Source organism: Mirounga leonina, unplaced genomic scaffold (assembly GCF_011800145.1).
Source record: "Mirounga leonina isolate KUSES-001 unplaced genomic scaffold, KU_Mleo_1.0 Mir_173, whole genome shotgun sequence".
Lineage (NCBI taxonomy): Eukaryota > Metazoa > Chordata > Mammalia > Carnivora > Phocidae > Mirounga > Mirounga leonina.
Genome location: NW_023270447.1, coordinates 82,657,119 through 82,679,624, shown reverse-complemented (window position 1 = coordinate 82,679,624; position 22,506 = coordinate 82,657,119). Strand labels below are relative to the sequence as shown.

The 22,506-nt window shown below is 48.9% G+C and overlaps 1 protein-coding gene across 3 annotated transcripts in view; it reads right to left on the bottom strand.

Annotated features, from left to right (window-relative positions):
* Nucleotides 1-20,338, bottom strand: part of ZBTB17 (zinc finger and BTB domain containing 17) — a 32,356-nt gene extending 12,018 nt beyond the window's left edge. For 2 of the 3 annotated variants that reach the window (XM_035019713.1, XM_035019715.1), the window contains exon 1: nucleotides 20,219-20,338. In XM_035019713.1, the coding sequence (XP_034875604.1) occupies nucleotides 20,219-20,225 (7 nt within the window). In that variant the 5' untranslated portion in view covers nucleotides 20,226-20,338. Of the gene's footprint in view, nucleotides 1-18,148; nucleotides 18,236-20,218 lie in introns of all 3 variants that reach the window. The other variant, XM_035019714.1, reaches the window with a different exon arrangement.
* Between the last annotated feature and the right edge of the window lie 2,168 nt (nucleotides 20,339-22,506).

Here is a 22,506-nt window from a genome sequence, read left to right as displayed (position 1 = left end):
CTTGTCCGCTCAAGAAATGGCCCGACCTTCCAGAAACTCCTCACTGCACTCCTCACTCCTGTCCGGTGACCTCTTCCGTGGTCTGATGAACAGGGCAGATGTCTGGCGTCAGAGCTGGGACTCTCTGCTGACGGCCACCCACCCAGCCGGACACACAGCCCTGGCCTGCCTCACAAGGAACTCGTTTGGGAATGGAAAAGCCAGGGACCTGGAGAAGCCCTGCAGTATGATTCCAAAACAGGCACAAGTAACCAGCGTGGACACGGATGGCCACCAACAAGTCCCGCCATCCCACCACACCTGCTAGGAGATTCCAGCTGGATCTGGGTGGCTCTGACCGACGAGAGGCAGGGACTCGGCGCCCATTCTAGGCCTGGCCCTTAAGAGGGCTGCAGATTCCGCGTGGCTCTCCCGCAACCCAGCCACCCCACCGTAGGGATGCCCAGGGTCTCCTGTCGGAGAGAGAGGGCACAGGGAGGAGCCCCGGAGGAGACGCCATGGGCACAGGCCACGTGATGAACTCAGAGGCCCTAGCAGACAGTGGGATGCGAGACGCCTTCCTGGACCTTCCAGCCCAGCTACTAGCTGAATGCTGTCACATGAATGACCCCAACACCCTGTGGAACAAAAGAAACTGCCCAGTCAACGCACAAAATTGGGAGAATAAACTGCCGGTGGGTTGTCACGAAGTTTTGAGGCGGTTGCTCACAGCAACAGATGGTAAAACTATAAAGAAAAGGCAACAAGTAAAAAAATGTCCAGGACGATGGTTCTGTCTGGATGGGAGGAAGGGCAAGCAGGGGTCCTCGGAGACACTGACTCGGATACACCTAGATTTATTATTTTAATTAAACATAAACATTTCATATACTTTTGTATGGCAACATTTTTCAAAAGTTGACAGAATTTTTAATAAGAAAAAAGTGAGGTACAGGTACAATCCTCAATCTTGCCAAGACAGGGCTGTTTGCCAGCATGCTCACGGCCGCTCGCGCTGGGGCTGTGCTGAGGCCCGGGCCCCAGGTTTCAGGGGAGCTGAATGGGGTGCAGGGGGGCTGGCCACGGGAAACACAACCCATCTCATTCATGCTTCAGTTCCAGAACATCCGCAAGCAGATGATGACATGAGGAAGGGCTCCCCTTGGGTGGTGAAATCCACAAGGTTCAACAAAACCCGGATCCCAGGCCCTAGGACCCTGCCCCCAGTAACAACGAAATGGCATTTGTGGGAGTCTCTTCAACATGGCAAGAAACACGGTGCCGCGCATGGCACTGCCCGGTCACCAAGCAACTAAGAACGTGGCTACTCTGGTGTCAAGTCCACACTGAGCAGAGGCAGCAGAGCCTCTGGGGTCAGGCCCGGTAGGACCCGGATCCAGGGTCGGCCACCTGCCACGGCAGCAGTGGGTCTCCAGCAAAGCTCCTCCTCTGGCAAAATGGGGCCAGTGGGGCTGCGTCCCAGGTGTGTTACAGGCTTCCATTAGATACGGTAAGCCCGGAGCCTGTTCCGTGCCTGCCACGCGGTAAACACCCACCGAACTAGTGCTACCAGGAAGCAGGGATGCAAATTAGAGTTTTATTTTGAGGCCGAAAACCGTATGAGATGGTTTCTACATATCCTTTTATGCTGGGTACCTTGGGTAACTATTTAGTGACTTGACCTTGTTAAGACGTTGTAATCATAACCCATTATTCTTTCTAAAAGCAATCTGGAAAAATCCCAGAGCCCAATTAACATCAAGAGAGGGAAGGAGGGAAGGGAGGGGCATTGGGCAAGAACCATTCAGAGCAGCTTTCTCTGTCAGGGAAGCACTTAATATTGAACAACTGTTCTGTTAAAGCCCAAGGGTGCTCCCGGGTGAAGGCTGGAGCGCCTGCCCAGAGCTCTCAGTGGGTCCGCAGCGCACGGCTCCATCTCGGAGTCAAAGGGGCACCTGTCAAACATGAAATATTACCCAGGTTATTAGCAGGCCCTACACTGCATGCAGGGTTTCCAAACTGTCACACAGAGGGAAGCCATTAAGCCAGAAAACAACTGGCTTAGCAGAAGGAGCTGCTGATCTTGACAAACAGTCCCCGGCTCCCACAACACGTTGCGCCCGGCTGTGGGCCTGGACATGACACAGCCATCTCATGTCCAGGGGCAGGTGAGAGGGATCACCACTCCGCTTCCAGCTGCCCGGCATTCCGGATTTTCTGGAAACACAGGTGGTTCCTGTCTCCAGCTTAGCACACACACAAATTCAGGCCAAGGCAATGGAAATTCACAGCAGGCCAGCCTTGCAACTGCGAAACCTACCTGCCCAACCTACCATCCACCCAGTGTGACACCCTATCCCTTTTCAGGGCAACATGGCAGAAAGGCAAGTCCCAACAAAACCAGCCCTTCCGGCATTTTCCTCGTTGCCCAGCAAATACAGCTCTTATAGTAAGCTCGTGTGTCTCAAACTTTTAACATCAATTTCCCCTTTAGGGTAAACATACAGACTGACTCAGCCCTTCCCAACAGCCCCAGATTCTGATACTTGATCTTCTACTGCATAATGGCTCCACTCTGAAAATCACTGCTATCTTCCACATAATCCTATCAGCCAAGACTCAGTAGTATTTTCTGTGAAGTTTGTATTACCAAAAACATTGGTTTTTTAAAGATTTTATTTATTTATTTGAGAGAACATGAGTGAGAGAGATCACAGAGGGAGAGGGAGAAGCAGGCTCCCCAGTGAGCAGGGAGCCCATCGTAGGGCTGGATCCCAGGACCCCGGGATCATGACCTGAGCCAAAGGCAGCTGCTTAACCGACTGAGCCACCCAGGCGCCCCCAAAATACTGATTTTTAAACACCTAAAAATTATATCTAAATATAAAATTAAATTGTAATACTGCCTTTGCTTTTCAAATTATACAACCTCCACGATCTCTAACACTCAACCACACTTCTGAAGAGGGAATATGGCTGAGTGGGAAGGCAGGCTGGTCCTGAAGAAAGTGCTGTCCTGTGTTGTTGCAAGCTCACGCCAGTGCGGAATCCATGACGCTAGGACTTACTCTGGGGACTCCTAGAGCTTGACAGAAGGTAGACTAAGGGACTTGCTCCCACAAAGACAAGATCAGAATATGTGGGACTTGGCGACATCTGATCCTTCTCCCAACAGCCCGCTCTCCACCCCAATGCTCCCTGAGCAGCAGTGCACAGACCTGGCCAAAAGGGAGGCCCGTCTGTTGCCCCGCCTCCCCTACCAGGTTCAATAAACTCACTGCCGGGTGGGACTACTTACTAACTTCCTCGTCACAGCGGCTGACAGCACCTACCCCAGGACCTTGCTCTCTCACGGCTGTAAATCAAGTTGGGAAAGAGGCCTGTACAGAGTGGTGATTCCTGGCCTTTCTGAGTGCAACTAATTCAAGGTCAAATATTCTGTGGACCTTCATGAAATTATAATTGTACTTTTGGTACTTGTTAACTGAGAAAATACGGGGCAAAACCACTATGAAAAAAAAGAATTTCCATTCCACTAATCACAACAGCATCTATACGTATTTGAGAAGTAATGAGAATGAGAAATGTCCTTCGATATACAGAAAGTCTGTGGGGTGATACAGCTGTGTGCAGCTACTCCTAATGATCACCGTCCCCTCCCAGGGTCGGCAGCCCCTAAATCAGGAAACAGACACACGGAAAAGACAAAAGCACTTCACAAATGCTGAATGAGCGCCTCCCCTGTGCTGGTCGTGGGTCTCATTAGAGCTACGAGCGTCGTGGGGAAGACAGGTCATAAGTATCATATACTTATTATATTATACTTGGGATAACCTGGTGTTGTGAAGCACATACTAGGTGCTGTGAAGAAGGTAAAACAAGGTGTGGAGACGAGGCAGAGGCTATGTGATATTTAAGAAATCAGTCAAGGGGCGCCTGGGTGGCTCAGTCGTTAAGCATCTGCCTTCGGCTCAGGTCATGATCCCGGGGTCCTGGGATTGAGCCCCGCGTCGGGCTCCCTGCTCCGTGGGAAGCCTGCTTGTGTTCCCTCTCTTGCTGTGTCTCTGTCAAATAAATAAATAAAATCTTTAAAAAAACAAAACAAAACACATATAGTCAAGGAAGACCTCTCCAAGGAGGTGACATTGAAGCAAGGACCTGAATGAAGTGAAGAGCAAGCCATGCCACCATAAGGCCAGGGACTGCTGCAGTCACAGAGAAGAGCAAACGCAAAGGCCCTGGAGCAGGCATGACCTTGACAAAGGGGCTGGTGTGCCCTGGAGAGGAGGAAGCCAGTGGGAAAATGAGAAGAGCCCAAGTGGCAGCCGCAGAGGCTAAGACCGGCCAGAGTCTTAGAGGCAAGTCAGGCTCTGGAGTTTCTTCCAAGTATGCCGGGGTGCCCCAGGAGCCTGGGTGCAGAGGAGTGACTGCAAGGGGGTAGGAGGGGCTAGAGGAACACTGGGAGAGGAGCAGGAGATGGAGGCCCTGTGCCCAGCCGGAAGCAGTCAGACCAGGAAGCTGTTCGGGAGAGCCAACGGTCAGCTGATCAAGCAGAGGTGTGCCGTGAGAAAAGGAGTCAAGGACAACACTAAATCGATTGCCTGAGAACCTGGCCGAGTGCAGGTGCCATTCGCTGAGGTGAGGAATGACAGCGGGCAGAGAGAGGGCAGGGCACACGAGAGTTCTGTCAGGCCAACACAGCTGAGACGTCTACAGGAGGGATGGTGGTTAAAGCCACAGGATGGACCAGAGTCCCCATGGGAGAAAACACTGGACAAAGAAGAGGACACGGGTGCTCAGTGGCTCAGTTGGTGAAGCATCCAACTCTTGATTTCAGCTTGGGTTGTGAGATTGAGCCCCGTGTTGGGCTCCACACTGAGCGTGGAGCCTGCTTAAGATTCTCTCTCTCCTGGGGCACCTGGGTGGCTCAGTCGTTAAGCGTCTGCCTTCGGCTCAGGTCATGATCCCAGGGTCCTGGGATCGAGCCCCGCATCGGGCTCCCTGCTTGGCGGGAAGCCTGCTTCTCCCTCTCCCACTCCCCCTGCTTGTGTTCCCTCTCTCGCTGTGTCTCTCTCTGTCAAATAAATAAATAAAATCTTAAAAAAAAAAAAATTCTCTTTCTCCCTCTTCCCTGCCCCTCCCCATCCCCTAAAAAAAAAAGAAGAAGAAACACCGAAAGACTCAGATCCAAGGACATGCATGTGAATCGTGGCTCCAGTCTTAGCAGGGTGGCCTCAGGCAAGCTTCTCTGGGTTCTAGACTGCTCACCCATTCAACAGGAAAACCACCACATACACGGTAATTGTGAGCACAGGAAGTACCGCACAAATACTGGCGAAAGTGGAATCAGATATTACTAAGTCTGTGACTGATACCGGTGACACAAAGAGGGAAAAAATGAATTAAAACAAACCAGGTTATCCCAAGTGAACCCCCTTTACTCATGAAGCGCACGGCTCAAAGTTTCCGTAGCAGGTGGAGAAAAAGGAGGGAGCCACAGCCTGGTCCAATGTGACCAAAGAGCACTGGGACTTTGTTCCCCTCCAGCTTCAGACTTGTGCTGTGAGGCCTTTGTTACTGTGGCACTTGGGCCAGTAAGCCTGGGGAGAGTTGCCCATTCAAGTTAAATACGGATAGATTCGGGGGGCTCATATGCACATCTGGTGGGCTAGGGGACAGAGGAGCGGACATGGACTTCAAATCCACTGCAGAACGCTGCCTGGGGCAGGTGCCCTGCAGGGAGCTCCAGCTCCACCCGGAACAAGGCCAGGCCTATCTGAGTGTCCCCCTACTCGAGGACCTGCCACCAGGGAGCAAGTCCCAGACGTTGTCAGCACCTTCTGATGAGTTCCGAAGGGGTGCCACCCCCGGGAGGATAGGACACCTAGCCACACCTAACAAGACACATGAACAAAGGCAAGAAGGATGTTCAGATAGAGGACAGCATAAGCCATGGAGGGGTGCATGAGAGAATGGTGTGCATGTGTGGGGACCAGGTGGAAGGAGGACAGCACACCGCAGCATCACGAAAGAAATGATTGGAAACCGTGGTGAGACACGCAGCCGGAGGGCCAGGCTGGAGCCAGGCACACAGGGCCATGCCAAGGACCCAGCGCTCAGCCCCGGCAGTTGGGAGCCTGGCCAGGGGCTTAAGCGAGAGAGGGCCATGGTTAGGTTCACATTTCAGGAAACTCACTCTGGCTGCATCAGTATGGAGAACAGACTGAAAGGGGAAGGATCAGAAGCAGAAAAATAAGTTACAAAGTCCCACGGGGCTGGACCCTTGGGATGTGAAGAAGGGGACAATGTCACCCCCAGATGGCACCAGGAGGGTTTAGCTGGTGGCTCAGGATCCGACACATGCTCACATGGCTCTTCCAGAGCAGCCTGTGCAAACGGCCTCCCCACTAAATATGATAATATCCTTTGAAAATTCTAAGTACCTCTTCCTGGAGTGGCTCAAAGTCCCTTAACAACATACAGTACCTGACCGTTCCTAGGGGAAGCTGGGCCGTGCGATTTGTCCAAAACCATAAACCCAGGCTGTGAAATCCTAGCTCATAAACAAACAAAAAGTCCGCAGCTCTGGACGTACAAGAGATGGGTAAGGGGGGGGCCCTCGGAGGAGCAGGGCAAGGGCAGGATGGAGCTCTAGTTTTCACTGTATATCATTGCTGCATTTTGTTTTACCACTTCTAAATGTTACCTCTTCAAGAAACCAAGTGAAAAAAGGAAGGGAAGAAAGAAACTGTCCGCCAAGTCAGAGCTTCTTCATTTCTATTTATTATAAAACCTTTAAGACATTTTCTACAAGACCTGATGACTCAAAACTTCTCAACAGGAAAAAATTTCTCAAAAGGGAAATGGAAAATTATGGTAATTTGCACAAAGAATGTGTCACCAGAGAAATCTTCATGAGCAGAAATTCCTTACGGGGACAAAACTGAAAATCCCCTAGAAGAGCAGCTGGGAGCCTCTGCCAGCCCCAGCCGAGCTGCTCGGCTACCGTGAGGAATGGGGCGCACACACACGCACACGCACGCACACACACGCGCACACACGCACAGTTCTGCGTGCAGCTCCAGGGAGCTGACAGGATCCTGGACCCACTTACCACTCCTGCCTTGGCATCAAACCAAAGCTAGTGGCGCACCTTGGACAAGAGTACGTAATCCTCTGCACCTCACTTTCCCTGCTGTAAAATGGGGATGATGACACCCGTTCCCACTGCATAAAGCGGCTGCTGGTCACCATCATGCCTGCTGTCGCGCGTGAACCCACGCTAGCCATGCGGGGGAGCTGTAGACCAAAGGGGAACCGAATGCTGGAATCCCTGCCCTAGCTTCTAAAAATGGGAGGTGAAATCTCGTCAGGCTCCCACAACAAATGAAGCTTTAGCCTGAAAGCAGACCGGGCAAAGGCGCTGCCATGGCAATGTTGACTTCACTCAACAGTAAGCGAAACACAAGACAGAGGCGCTCAGGCTTGAGGGCAAAAACCACCTGCTTTCTACAAAGAACATGACGACTTTGGAGGAACAACGAGGCTTTCATTGAGAGAGCAAATAGAACACGACAATTCCAAGGAAGGATCGGTTTCCCCATGATAGTAGTTAAGATCAAGGATCCGAGCTAAAAGCAAAAAGGAGGTTGAGGAGCGACTATTTGGAATTGGATGTATTTGGACTTCAATGTAGCACATGTGTTTCACGTGGCTGACTTTGTCTAGTTTTGTTTCCTCACTAGGTTGGGGGCCTGCTAAGGGTCCCTCCCTTCCAGTGTGAAGATATAATGTTAAATAAATGATTTCATTAACAAGATTACCAGATTACAAACACACACACTTAAAGTGTAACTGATACCGTGTGCCTGACAATAAAAAAATGACATATTCACCTAGCATTCAGCAGATTTTCTTTTAAAACTTTTCCTATTTTGGAAACCTTGAGATGAACAGGAACACAGGATGTGTATCTAGACGGACATAGGACTATATACAGCAGAAGCCAACGTGAAATTGTATACTTACTACTCCCAACAGGATTAAACTAAAAATATTTTGTGAGACTTGACTGGGGAAAACTAAATGAGTGCAAGGATATTTCAGAGCAGTATCCGGGGGGATTGCAAAAACTCATGTTAGGCCTGGATAAAGAGCAGTCAAGAACCCAATGTCTCAATTTCCCAGGATTTTTAAAAAACTGCTGGGCTCCTCAACTCCAGCTGCTTCAGTGCTGCTCTAGAACAGTCTCTGGACAGGAGCCCTGGGAAGATTAAGGAAGCTCAGGGCCCCAGCGCTTGCTCGCGCCCTTGAGCAAACAGCGCTGGCTGGCCTCCAGCCCCTCACATCCCCTCCACCTGCAACAGCAGTGAATCAGCAAAGCTGCTGGAAGCCTTTGAACCGATGGCTCGATGGCTCGATGACTCGCAGCCCTGGTGGGTTTTCAGCCAGTCACTTTGAAGTGTGAGCTTCTGCGAGAAACTTGGACAGCACCCCCGGTGTGCTGCCCAGTTCCCGTTTCCCAGTCCTAACGCATGTAGCCGGAGAGAGAGACAGAGAGACAGATGGACAGAGATACACTGGGACAGATACAGAAAGAGTGCTTGCGACAGCACGACGGTAAGGCATGCAGACCAGCCCCCGGGGGCCCCTTGGTGGGGCCACAGTGGGGAAGGCATGGTACATGAGCTAAATCCTTAGGAGTATGAAAGACTGGTCAGAAACCTAAATGTTTTGTTTCTTTTTTTTTTTTCCAAGTCATCTCTACACCCAACATAGGGCTCACACTCACAAACCTGACATCAAGAGTCACGTGCTCTGAGCCAGCCAGGCACCCCTAAATGTTCTGTTTCATTCATCGGACCCTCATCTTCCCACCTTCCCAAATGTAAATATAAATTAAGGATGAATATTTACAGCCTATATTGTAAATAAGGGTTACTGGCCTGGCTATACAAAAGGCTCCTCACACCAACAACAATGAAAACATATGTGCCCATAAAAGCTTATACACAGGGGCACCTAGGTGGCTCCGTCAGTAGAGTGCATGACTCTTGATCATGGGGTTGTGAGTTCGAGCCCCACGCTGGGGGTAGGGAACACTTAAAAAAATAAAATCTAAAAAAAAAAGAAAAAAAAGCTTGTACACAGAAGTTCATGACAGCATTACTCATAAGAGTCAAAGGTGGAAACAACCTAAATGTCCCTCAACTGATGAATAGATAAATAAAAGGTGGTCTGTCTGTGCAACAGAATACTGGACAATAAAAAAGTAATGACATATGCTACAACACGAATGGACCTTGAAAATATTATGCTAAATGAAGCCAGCCAAAAGACCACAAGTTACATGATTCCATTTACATGAACTGCCCAGAACAGGCAAATCCGTAAGGATAGAAAGTGACTGTCTAGGGCTGACGGAGACAGGGAAGTGGGGAGTGACTGCTAAGGGGTGGTGGGTTTCTTTTCGAGATAATGACAATGTTCTGAAAATAGTGGTGATAGTTGCACAACTCTGGGAATATACTGCAAGCTATTTAATTGTGTACTTTAAATGGGTGACTTGTATACTACAGGAATACCTCAATAAAGGTGTTACAAAATATTAATCAATAAGAAAAAAATCTCCCAACAGAAAAATGAGTCAAAGAAATGAAGAGGCAGTTCACAAAAGAAACACCAGTGGTTGATATATTCTATACGGAAAAAAGATGTTCAGCCTCACTAATAAAGAAATATAAAGAAGTACAAGATACCACTTCCAGGATCAAACTGGCAAACATCTAAAAGACGGACAGTTTCCACAGTGTGTTCCCAGCGAGCAGGATTATGAAATGGTACCCTTTGTCTAGACGGCCAGCCTGCTGACACTGATGCAAATTTTTAATGCATTCGTTGGTTGGGTAAAAACTAATGCCTGGATGTGAGTAACTGATCGAGAGCCCCCGGTGCAGATGCTACAGTTTCCCAACCTGACGGGGATTTCACCCAGCTGGAAGGAAACTGTTGAGTCCTGGCAAAGGACTGTGGGTGGGGCTGTGTGGCTGTGCCCAGAAAAAACACAGCCTTGCTAATATATAATAAGCGCCACCATGTGAAGCAATTGGGAGGTTACGGAAATCACAGGCTCATTGTTTCCAAAGGGCAGCAGCATGTGACGAGAACACCACCAAAGGGGATAACTGGAATGGTTGCCGGAGCTGCCTGCCTGCAAAGGGTTTCAGGAACAGGCTACTTCATTGATCCCTGCAGTGATGCCACGAGAAGGCTGTTAATATGATTGCCCCCCATAGTGCAGATAAGCCAGTCAAGGCTTAGAGGGGTTGTCAGCTGACCTAGGTTGCACTGACACACCGAGATTCAAGGCCACGTCCATATACTCTAAAAGATAAGAACTTTCCTCTTCAAAAAAAGACAAAACTTCCAGACAGACAGACAGACAGACATGGAATGCTAGGCTCTACAGACCCTTCATCTGTCCCAAAAGGGCAAATTCTCTGTCGTTAACTGGCACTTACCAACTCCCTCTCCTTATACTAATAAGGGTTACAAACCATCTTATAAAAGCTAAAAGTGAACATCACTAAGTCTTCGTTCTAATCTTCGGTGTTTGCTGCTGCCAGATGAAACATAAAATTAAGACACAGAAACACCTTGATTTTCTGGAAGCATGGCACACTAGGTACCCAGGCCAACTCTCATAGCAAACAGCTGCATATGCTGAAGAGAAAGTGTGAGACATCTTTTAAAATGCATCAAAGAACTGGCAAGTCAGTAAGGAACACTGAGGGGTCAAAGTTAAGCAAAGGCTAGAATCCAGAGAGCAAGTGGAGCTCTGAGGGTGGGTATCAAAGGCATCTGCAGAACTGAGCAAGCTCGAGTTCCCTCTCCCTCCCAAGGACAGAGGTCTCATGGGAGGGCCCTCCAGAACAGAGCTGGAGCCACAGAGAGTTACAAGTCAGTGAAAAAAAGACTGCACAGAAAACTGCCTATATCAAATTTTTGGCATCAAATGGAGGAGGGTAAAATCTCTAGATGGCCCCCAAACAGATGACAGCCCAAACTCACACATCATAAAAGATACGCTTCAGGTAGATAAAAAGTGATCCCAGAATGAAAGTATTAAATGCAAGAAGGAATGAGAAAAAAACTAGTCAATAATAAATGAGTAAATCTAAACAATACTGACATCATTAGATGTCTTCTAAAATTTTAAAAAGAACTAAAATACCCACCTATAGAATAAAAGGAAGGAGTGATGGGAATTAAAGTGTGCTAAGGTCCTTAACTGTTTGAGAGTAGGGTGTGAGACAGTAAAGTTAGACTTTGGTAAGTTATGTAAACTGAGAGATATACCATGTTCATGGAAGGTTCAATATCATAAAAATGTCAATTCTATCCAAACTGATGTGGACTAAGTTCAAAGCAATTCTAATAAAAGATCCCAACAATTTTTATGGAATTTGACAAGCACAATCTAAAATGAAGACAGAAGAGCAAAGGGCCAAGACGTTACCAGATACCAAGAACTGTTACATAAAAATTTAGTCATTAGGTCAGTGTGATATCAGGACAGATATAGAGAATAAATAGTAAAGAGCTCAGGAACAGATCTACACATTTGTGGACACTCACTATATATAAGGGTTACTGGGGACATTTACAGATCCACATGAAAGGGATGTATTTTTTCAATAAATAGTACTACGACAATTTGGTACACTTACTAAAAAAAAAAAGGAATCAGTTCCTTACCTCATAATACACACAAAAATAATCTTTTTTTTTTTAAAGATTTTATTTATTTATTTGACAGAGAGAGACACAGTGAGAGCAGGATCACAAGCAGGGGGAGAGGGAGAAACAGGCTTCCCGCGGAGCAGGGAGCCCGATGCGGGACTCGATCCCAGGACCCCGGGATCATGACCTGAGCCGAAGGCAGACGCTTAACAACTGAGCCACCCAGGCGCCCCCACACAAAAATAATCTTAAATGGGCTGAAAACTTTAATGTAAAACACAAAATCATAAAATGCTTGGAAGACCATACCTAGGGGATTATCTTTATAAACCTGAAGTAGAGACTTTAAAAGGAACGGAAAAAGATAACCATAAAAGAAAAAAAAAGATGAACCTTAAAATTAAGAATTTGTTAAAAAAACAAAAAACAAAAACCTACAGTGAAAAGACCAGCCACAAACTGGAAGCAGATAGTTACAACACATATAACCAACAAAGGATTAGCATACAAAATAAAAACCAAAACCAAATAAGAAGTCTATATACAAGAAAAAGACAACCAGATAGGAAAATGAGCAAAAGATATAAGCAGCTGTTTCACAGAAGCTGAAACCTGAATGACCAATAAGTATATGAAAAGATGCTTAGCCCACTAATAATCATGAAAATGCAAATCAAAACCACATGAGATATCACTCCCATCAGATTACTAAAAATCTTAAAGTCTAGTAAAACCAGAGTTGGGAGGATGTGAAACAAACAGAATTGTCAGTTGAACTGTAAACTGGGGAAAGCACTCTGGAAACAGTTAGGTATTATTTGGTCGAGCTGAAGCTCACATACCCTGTGATTCAGCCCCACTTCTGGGGCTGTACCCTGCAGACGCTGCACGTATGCTCCAGAAATGTTCATAGCAGCACTCTGTCTCAGCAAAATACCGAAGACAATCCAAATGTCCGTCAGCAAGAGAAAGGACAAATAAATTCTCTTGCAATAGAACATATCCATCTGATGGGCGCCTGGGTGGCTCAGTTGGTTAAGCGACTGCCTTCGGCTCAGGTCATGATCCTGGAGTCCCGGGATCGGGTCCCACATCGGGCTCCCTGCTCAGCAGGGGGTCTGCGTCTCCCTCTGCCCTCTTCCCTCTCGGGCTCTCTGTCTCTCATTCTCTCTCTCTCAAATAAATAAATAAAATCTTTAAAAAAAAAAAAAAAAGAACATATCCATCTGAGAAAGTCAAGTAAGCCAACAATTTAAGACACCGAAGAAAACAACGTGACTATATTAAGTTCAAAAGCATGCAAAATGAGACAACATTGTTTAGCAATACGAACACACACAGTAAAACTTTACAGGAAGGCAAGAGAGTGATAAAAGCAAAACTGCGATGACCTGGGAGTGGGGTGGGCCACGGTCAGAGGGGCGCTCCAAACCTAACTGTAACATTATCTGTAAACTGACTGATGGGGTACATGGGTTTCCTTGTATCTTTATTCTTTATACTGCGCATATTCCTTTGCATCTACTCAATATTTAACAACTTACAAAATTAAACAATGTTCTTTCTGACTTGCAACAATGTTTGGAAGCACGAACTTGGGAAGCTGAGTTACAGTGAACCAGGAAAGTCCCTCACCGGGCCCGGCTGCCCCGAGACTACCGGAATGAGAAGTGCTTCACCTAGCAGGCTTCGGAGCCATGGAGACACGGCTTCCCGCTGGGCAGCAGCGCCTGCCCTTTCGGGACAGGAAGGTGGCTGCTTAGTTGAACAGTTCCAGCATGGGAAGTGGTGTGGGTGGGGCGGGGAGAACATGTTCTGCTGCCAGGGCTCTTAAGACAAGAAGCTCGATTCTTTCTTTTCTTTCTTTCTTTCCTTCCTTTCTCTCTCTTTTTTTTTTTCTTTTTTGGTTTTTTTTTTTTTTTTTTAAGATTTTATTTATTTATTTGAAGAGAGAGACACAGAGAGAGAGGGAACACAAGCAGGGGGAGTGGGAGAGGGAGAAGCAGGCCTCCCGCCGAGCAGGGAGCCCGATGCGGGGCTCGATCCCAGGACCCTGGAATCACGACCCGAGCCGAAGGCAGACGCTTAACGACTGAGCCACCCAGGCACCCCTGGTTTGGTTTTTCTTTCCAGTTTCACTGAGAAATAATTGACACGCATCGCTGTGTCCGTTTAAGGTGTACAGCAGGTGGTTTGAATTTCCATGTGTTGTGAAATGATGACTGCAACAGGTTTGGCTGACATCTGTCTTCTCATAGGGACCCAAGAAAGGAAAGGAAAACAATCTTCTCTTTGTGATGAGGGCTCCCAGGATTTACTCTCTCAACAATCCCCCTAGATGTCACAGTGTCAGCTGTCCTTGTCAAGTTGTCCAGCAGGTTTCTGATGCTACAACAAAACCCACCACACCTGCTTTCCAGCCGGTCCCACCCTCAGCTGGAACCGCCACCTGCCACCTCCGAGCCTCTGCCTGCCACTACGTAGACAGGAGTGCAACTCTCCATTCTAACCAGGCCCTCTGCTTCCTCCTTTGAAGCTCAAGGCTTACGTGTCTCCAGTTCCCAACAAGCAGGCTTGACTCCCCAAGCCCAAGCCCTGGTTTCCTGTCGAATCTAAAGTAGACGGAGGTCTACTTTACCTGGCCCTTGGACTTGAGGTAAAGCTGCTGCTGGCCGGAGCACCTCTGAGAGGCCAGGGCCCTGTACCGACGCTCAACACACACGCCTGCAGCCAAGGCACAAGCCCCTCAGCACTGAAAGGCTTACTCTTTGACCTTTATTATTTCAATCATCTAGAAACTGACCGGCAAAAGGAGGAGATAATGGTCTCCAGGACAACCTGCTTTGGGCACACAATATATTTAGTTTTTCATGTTCTCTCGGGCTGGGTCCCTCCCTTTCGTGGTGCTACCCTGCCGAGACACCGGGTCTGGGTACCTTCTCCCACCCACTCAGGCACCACCCTTCGAGGAATTCCAGAAAAGAGTGAGCCACCTGGTCGTTCACATGGCAAACTGGTGACACCCCGAAGCCCCGCCCACGGCGGCTGCCCTCCTACCCGCAGGGGCTCCTGTCTGTGCAACCTAATCAAATCATGTGACTCTTTAAAAATGGTCTTCCATCCGCCTGGGTGGCTTAGTGGGTTAAGCATCAGACTTCAGCTCAAGTCATGATCTCAGGGTCCTGGGATTGAGCCCCACATCGGGCTCTCTACTTAGTGGGGAGTCTGCTTCTCCATCTCCCTCTGTCCCTCCCCCCACTGGTGCGCACGTGCGTTCTCTCTCTCTCACAAATAAAATCTTAAAAAAAAAAAAGGTCTTCCGGGCGCCTGGGTGGCTCAGCTGGTTAAGCATCTGCCTTCTGCTCAAGTCACGGTCTCAGGGTCCTGGGATAGAGCCCCACATCGGGCTCCTGGCTCAGCAGGGAGCCTGCTTCTCCCTCTGCCTCTCCCCCTGCTCATGCTCTCCATCTCTGTGTCTCAAATGAATAAATAAAATCTTAAAAAAAAAATTTTTTTAAATGGTCTTCCCTGGGCATACACAGAGACATACAGATGCACGGAATAGCTCTGAAAGGACCCACAGATACTATTAACATTTATCTGGAAGGGGAACTGGGTCAGGCACTGAAGCATGATTTACTCTCCATGGTGCATTCCTTTTTTTTTTTTCTTTAAGATTTATTTGTTTACTTTAGAGGGAGAGAGGATGAGTGGGAGGGGTAGAGGGACAGGGAGAGAGAATCTTCAAGCAGACTCTGCATTGAGCGGGGAGCGTGGAGCCTGACCCAGGGCTCGATCCCACGACCCTGAGATCATGACCTGAGCCGAAAACAAGAGTCAGATGTTTAATGGGCTGCGCCACCTAGGTGCCCCTCCATGGCGCATTCTTTAGAACCTTCTGATTTGTGCACCTTGTGCATATTCCTCTACCAAACATTTTTTTTCTTCCTCTACACACTTTCTTTCTTGACCCTCTCAAGGGTCCTCTTCTCCTAACACGTAATAACACCAGTCACCAATGATGGAGTCAGGGACTCGAATAAGCATTTTACATGCATTACCTCATCGATAATTCTGGCCAATAAAACTGTGTGAGGTCATCCGTATCCCCACTTTGCAACTGAGAAAACTGAGGCTTGGAGAGACCAAGTATTTTGCCCAAAGGGACACATCTAATAAGTATAAGAACTACTACGAGCCCAGGGATGCCTGACTTAGAAGTACCCTATATGTGGGTTCCAGCTGGGGACGATCTGTCCCAGGAGACGTTTGGCAATGTCTGGAGACATGTTCCACGATCACAGCTGCAGGTGGGTGGGTATTACGGGCATCTATGGGTGGAGGCCAGGGGTGCCATAATCATCCTGGAGTGCACAGGACAGCCCACAACAAAGATTTATGCAAGCCCAAATAACAATAACGTCAAGGCTGAGAAACCATGCTCTACTGGAAAAAGAAAGACAGAGAAACTATCTTCTGACCTAAACTCTCATCGTTCAGGTCATACTACAGTTCACCATGTTTACGTCCATAGTCCAGCCAGATACCAAATCAACCATCAGGTTCTCCTCTCTTAAGTCAATAGCGCGCCACCCCACATCACACTGGAGTTCCGGCCAGCTTGCCAGTTCCTCTTCAGCCAATCAGGGCTGATAATCCACCCTCCAACAACATTTATTGAGCACCAGCTATGTGCCAGGAAATGGGCTACACAGTGGGGCTACCAGGAGAAACGATCCCCTGTCCCTGCCTGCAAGGTGCTGGGGGCCAACGAGGAGACAAAGAAACCCAGGATTATAATGTGAGATACGAATGCACTGAGAGATCAGTGCTGGATGCTAAGAGATCAACGGAGAAGGAGATCCAAACTCAGTGGGGGGTGGGTGGCTGGGCAGGGCCCAGAGAAGGCTTTCCAGAAGCTTTTGAGCTTGCGGGAATTAGAGGGAATCTTTCCCTTCCCAAAGGACCCCTCACCAGACCTGTTAGAGTATGGTCTCTGAGAATCCACAGATGGACACCTTTCAGTAGAGAGCTTGGTAGAACTCACAGCGCAGTTGCTGACCCCCTCTGCACAATCTGGATACTTCCTGCCTTGAGGGAGGCCGCAACCTGGTTTCCCTACAGGTTTGGGCCTTCTTTGACTGCAGTCCTCACTAGCCTCTCTGGCTTCGAACCACCCCACACCTTGCAGCAGGAGGTCATTCCGCTTTACGCGGCAAACCCCATGAAGTACACGCTTGATCTCTCTAAACAATTCTGGGAGCTAGATACCGTTATCCCTATTTGACAGATGAGGAAACGGAGGCACGGCGGTGAAGTAACTGGCCCTCAGAGAGCCACGACACAGGGAAGCAGGGATTCACACCCGGCATCAGAGTCTTCGCTGCCTCTATCTGAGGAGACCTGCACAGATGTCAATCCAAGCACGCTGTTCACTCTTCATCTCCCCGCTTCGGTAGAGCCTTCCAACATCAGTCATCCTTCTCCTGTGCGTCTCCCCCGTGGTGCTCCTTGTACTGTATTGTGATCATCCACATAGCTAAGAGCTCCTTGCTCCCGGGATCCAGTCTTACACCCCTAGCACAGTGTCTGACACGCTGGACACAGAAAACACTGAATGCATAAACAAGCCTGGACTCCCTGGGCCCAAGCAACATCAACCTACCCAAAGCCAGAGCAGCCTGCCTCTTCCACCAATGCAGTGGACTTCCCTTCTCCGAGGCCCAAGCCTCGGGGACAGCAATTCAGTCACACGAGGGACCAAGCAGGCTCTCTCAGCCAGCTTTCCCTCCAGCACTGGAACAGTCATGATTCGCTCTTTGGTTGTACACCAGATGCTTATGTTTGGGGACATGTTGTACAAAAATATGTACCTTTAAACATTAGAACCTTAAAAGGAATGAACATGTGCTCCCCACTCTGTCTTTCCCTTTCTGCCAGACGGAGTGTATATACAATGGCAGGAGCTGCAGCAGCCAGCTTCGACCATGAGATGGAAGCCTGGGTTTGAGCAAAGAGAGCCACATGATCACTAGAACTGTTCCTGGATACTTCACAGAACAGAGCAGGATGCCCTACCAGCTCTGGAATGCCCACTTCTAGACGTTTAATAAGAGGGGAGGAATACACTTTGAGCTTGTTTCAGCCACTGTAGTTTGGAATTGCTTTGTTGGAGCATGTTAGGTTGTACTTGATTAAAACAAGGTGTGAGCATTTGCCCAGTGATTAACCTAGTTCGGTCTTTGTTGGTAAACCAAGCATAAATGATAGCCACAATTTCCCAACCAAACTCAGATGTTGTCATTACTGTATAACTTGAAAGAAGAAGCTATCTTGAAAGGGTGATTTGAGTCACGCTGAGCCTAGAGAAGAAGGACAAACAAACTGACCTCCTGGTTTGTTTCATCCTTGAGCATTACAGACATACCTCAGACTTCCAAGAAGCCCAGGCTACTCTTTTCTGACAGTTTGTCTGCGTAAACTCCAGCTTGGCTCTCCTCCTCCAGCTCATTACCTGAATCAAAGACACCCAAGTGGAAAATCTGATGAGAACCCGAAAGGCACCTGCTCCCTAAGAGTTGCCCTTTTATGCATCCAAGAAACATAGGCAAATCCAGAGCCCTGAGCACAGAGCCTGGCACAATGTAAGCGCTCAGGACAAGTCTGTTTGGATCATTATTGGCCTGCTGCATGCCAGACACCATGCTCGACAGCTGGGACACAAAGATGAGTAAACCCGCTCCTGGTTCCTACACTCAGGAATACCTGCTTACCAAAAGACATAACACAATGTTGAAAAGCAAGAGCAACAAGACTGTGCCCAGGTTCCCGTGTTGCTACAGCATTAGCATTTCCCCCGGGGTGTCTCAGACGCTCTTGTTCTCATTTCATACCCTTGCCCTCGGTGAGCACACCCCCTCCCACAACTTTAGGGACTTTTGCTGGATGACAACTGCTAGCTCACCACTGGACAGTTCCACTGGACTGTTTTACAGGCACCCACTTTCCACATATTCGAAACTAAATATATCTTCCCTTCTCACATCCGCTCTCCATCCTGTTCCCTATCTCACTGTGTGGCATCACCACCTGCCGGTCAAGAAGAGGAGGTCAATCCTGACACCTCTCTGCCTCTAACTTCCTCATCTAAGTAATCACCAAGTTTTGTCAATTCTCCAAAACCTCCCTCCCCACCCTGTGCCTCTAACCTGACTCGAGGCCACCCTCATTTCTCACCTGGATTATTCTAGCAGCCTCTTCATACAGATTTAGCCAGGTGATTGTTCTAATCCACAAATCTGATTCTTAAATGGCTTCCCATTAACCTAAAACTTCAAGTCCTTAACTAGGTTTACAAGGCCCCGTAGGACCAGACCACAGCCAGCTTCTTCAGTCTTATCTCTTAGCTTTGTCTCTAGGAGAAAAATTAATTATTACACTAGCCCCTAAGCTTTCTCACAAACTCCATCTTCAACTGAGAATACTCCCCCCTTTTCTTGCCTCCACTCTCCTAAGCATCCTTTAGGTCTCCGCTTCTTGGGGGGCAGAAGCCTCCCTGGATTCGCCTAGACCGAGTGAGGTGCCTCGGTGCCTCTATTCTTTCCAGAGCAAGGAGAACTTTTCTGCTTTTCTTCCATTACAGCAGTATCAGAGGTGCTGTTTATCTCTATGGTTCCCACATGAGTCTCATGAAACAAATAATCGCAGCAACAAACACACACAGTATTTACTTTGTGCCAGGAAATGTTCTTGGCACTTTGCACGTATCACCTTATTAAATCTTTAGAACAACCTTCGGAGGCAGGTTTTATTATTATCTCTGCTTTAAGTTTGAGGAAACTGAGACAGAGCGAGAACCTAACGTGCTTCAGAACACAGCGGGCAAGCAGAGAGTCGGGATTCAAACCCCGGCCGCCTGGTTCCAACCACTACACCAGGAGCAAGTCTGTCCGGTTCACCTGCTCTATCCCCACAACCTATCAGATGCCGGGCCACCGTCTGCGGAAGAAATGAATGAATGAAATAATCTTATACAGGGGCAGTGTCGACCTCCCACTCTGCAAGCACCTCCTGGTTCTGGCAGGCCCGTGCCCTCCGGCCCCGACCCGCCGACGTGAGCTGCCCCGGCACCCCGCCAGCCAGCGGCCGCAGAACGACCCCGCGCGGCGCGCGGGGTCAAGGGACAGTGACAGCCGGGCGGCGGGGGCGGAGATGCTACCAGCTGGGGTGTCACCCAACCCGGGAGGCGACCCGCGCTCCCTCGCAGGAACTGCCGGTCCGCTCGCCCTTCCGCGCCCGCTCGCCTGGAGGCGCCCCCCACCCCAGCTGCCCTGCACCCTCCTACCCCGCGGGGTCCCCTCAGTCCGGGTTCCCTTCTCATTCCACTTCCCTCCCCTCCCCCACACAACCGTCCCCGGCGTCCCGCCGCGCCCCATCTTTCGCCGCCTCCGCCCGGCTCCCGAGACTCGGCCAGCCCCGGGCGCTTGCTGACCCTCACCTGCCATGTCCCGGACCCCACCGTAGAGGGAGGGGCATCACGGCCGCGAGAAGGCCGGGGACGGCACTTCAGAGCAGACAAAGGGCGCCGCCATGTTAGAGTCGGGCGGAACCGACCTCGCTGGCTTCCCGGCTGCAACTTCCGGCGCATGCGCAACGTCCGCGCTAGCCGAGGACCGCCGGCAGGCGCATGCGCCTACCTATCCAGAAGTTCTGTATTACAGTACTTCTGCACTTAGAATTGTCTTCATTGTAACCCTTCCTTGGCTCCAAACATAACTTATTCCAAACATAACTGTAACAGCTTCCCCGCGTTCAGCGCTCACTGTGTGCCAGGCACTGTGTTAAGCACTTTACGTGCATGATCTCATTAAGTCCTCTCGCTAACGGTAGGATAGTCTTTTTCTCCCCCCTTTTGAAGAAGGGAAAACGGAGGCTCAGGAAGAGTAAATGAATCGCCCATTGTCACGGGTCTTATAAGTGGAGGAGCACAGACGTGAACCTAGTTGTGCCTCCAAAGTTGCAGATCCCCGCTTATGTTTTTCTACCTTCTGAGCCAACCACTGCCCCATTTCCTATTTAGGGCAGATCTAGGATTAGCCTGGGTGTGAACGAGGGTGCTGGAAACAAACGTGTCTACCGACTTGAACAGTCCCTCTGTGGCCTCTTTCCAACTTTTCTGCACCTCTACTTCCTCACAGTTCGTGGGCTTTCTCTTTTCTTCACTTCTGATCCTGTTTATTTCCCATGAGGTTTTTTGTTGTTTTTTTTAAGATTGTATTTATCTATTTGAGAGAGAGCGAGCGAGCACAACGGGGAGTGGGGGGTGCAGAGGCAGAGGGCGAGGGAGAAGCAGGCTCCCCGCTGAGCAGGGAGTCCCATGCGGGCTCAATCCTAGGACCCTGGGATCATGACCTGAGCCAAAGGCAGACACTTAATGACTGAGCCACCCAGGCGCCCCACTCCCATGGGTTTTCATAACACTCTTGCCACCACCCTGAACTCCTTTCCTCCCTTGTCTTTTTGTCACACGGATTTGGTAAGCTTTCCAACCCTCAGTAAATCCAGCTGCACCTTTTCTCTTTGCTTGCACCCAAACAGCCATGCACAGTTGGACAAAATACCCAAAGGGACAGACTGTTCCCTACAAATTCATGATCACTAGCCTGAAGAGGAACGTCAAAAAATGTCCATCTGGCCAAGTCACTACTCCTCCCTTCACAATCAGTAAGGAAACTAAAAAGCTCAGCAGCAGTTGACTTCGCCCTTTCTTTTACAGGAAAATCATAGCAAATCTGATAGGACCCCTCTTGTCCTCCCAATACAAAGGACACAGATCTACCTCTGTGTCCATCTGTGTTGGATGTAGTCAGCTGGGACTCATCATCCATTCCTTCCAGAATCTAAAAAGTTAAAATTCCATTTCCCGGACTCAGTGGCAGTTAGAATTCCAGATACAGATGGATTCTGCCAGTTGGTAAGATTGGATGGAAGGCAGAAGTGAGGCAATAGCCATTGTCCTACCAATGTTAGCTGATTGCTGCTGGCAAGCAAGGTCATGCAGATGTGAGGGTTTTCAGCAGCTGGCTAGTGTCCAGTTTCACGAGTGTTCAGAAGCATCTGTGAGATGCTGACAGCCAAACTCAGCATTCTAGTGCCTGGGAACCAGCTTCTAGCCCCAAATCTAAATCCCTGGATTCTTGCTGGCAATATGTTGAATGCAATAATCTCGGTGATGACTTCTTGATTCCTCATCTTCCTGATTGTGGCAGAAGTAATATCCTCTGGTTGGTGAGTTCTATGGTGTTCTGGGAGCCATGACTAGAGGACCAGTCTAGAGACCCTTCTTTCAACCCCTCCAATAATGTTATAAACACTTAATTTTCTGTATGAAATCCCTTTCTGCTTAAAAGAAGTCTGAAGACAACGTGAGGGATCCTTGTAGGATGGAAATGTTCTGTACCTTGACTGTATCAATGTAAATATCCTGGTTGTGATATGATGGTACCTTAGCTTTGCAAAATGTGAGCATGGCGGAAACTGGGTAAAGAAGGGTGGTGGTGGAATTGCTCTGTATTGTTTCTTACAATTGCATATGAACCGGGGTGCATGGGTGGTTCAGTCGGTTGACCATTTGACTCTTGATGACTCTTGATTTCGGCTCAGGTCATGATCTCAGGGTCATGGGCTCTGAGTTCAGCCCAGAATCTGCTTGAGATTCTCTCCCTCTCTCACGGCCTCCCACCCCTGCTCTCGCTGAGTCGCGCTCTCTCTTTCTCTAAAACAAAC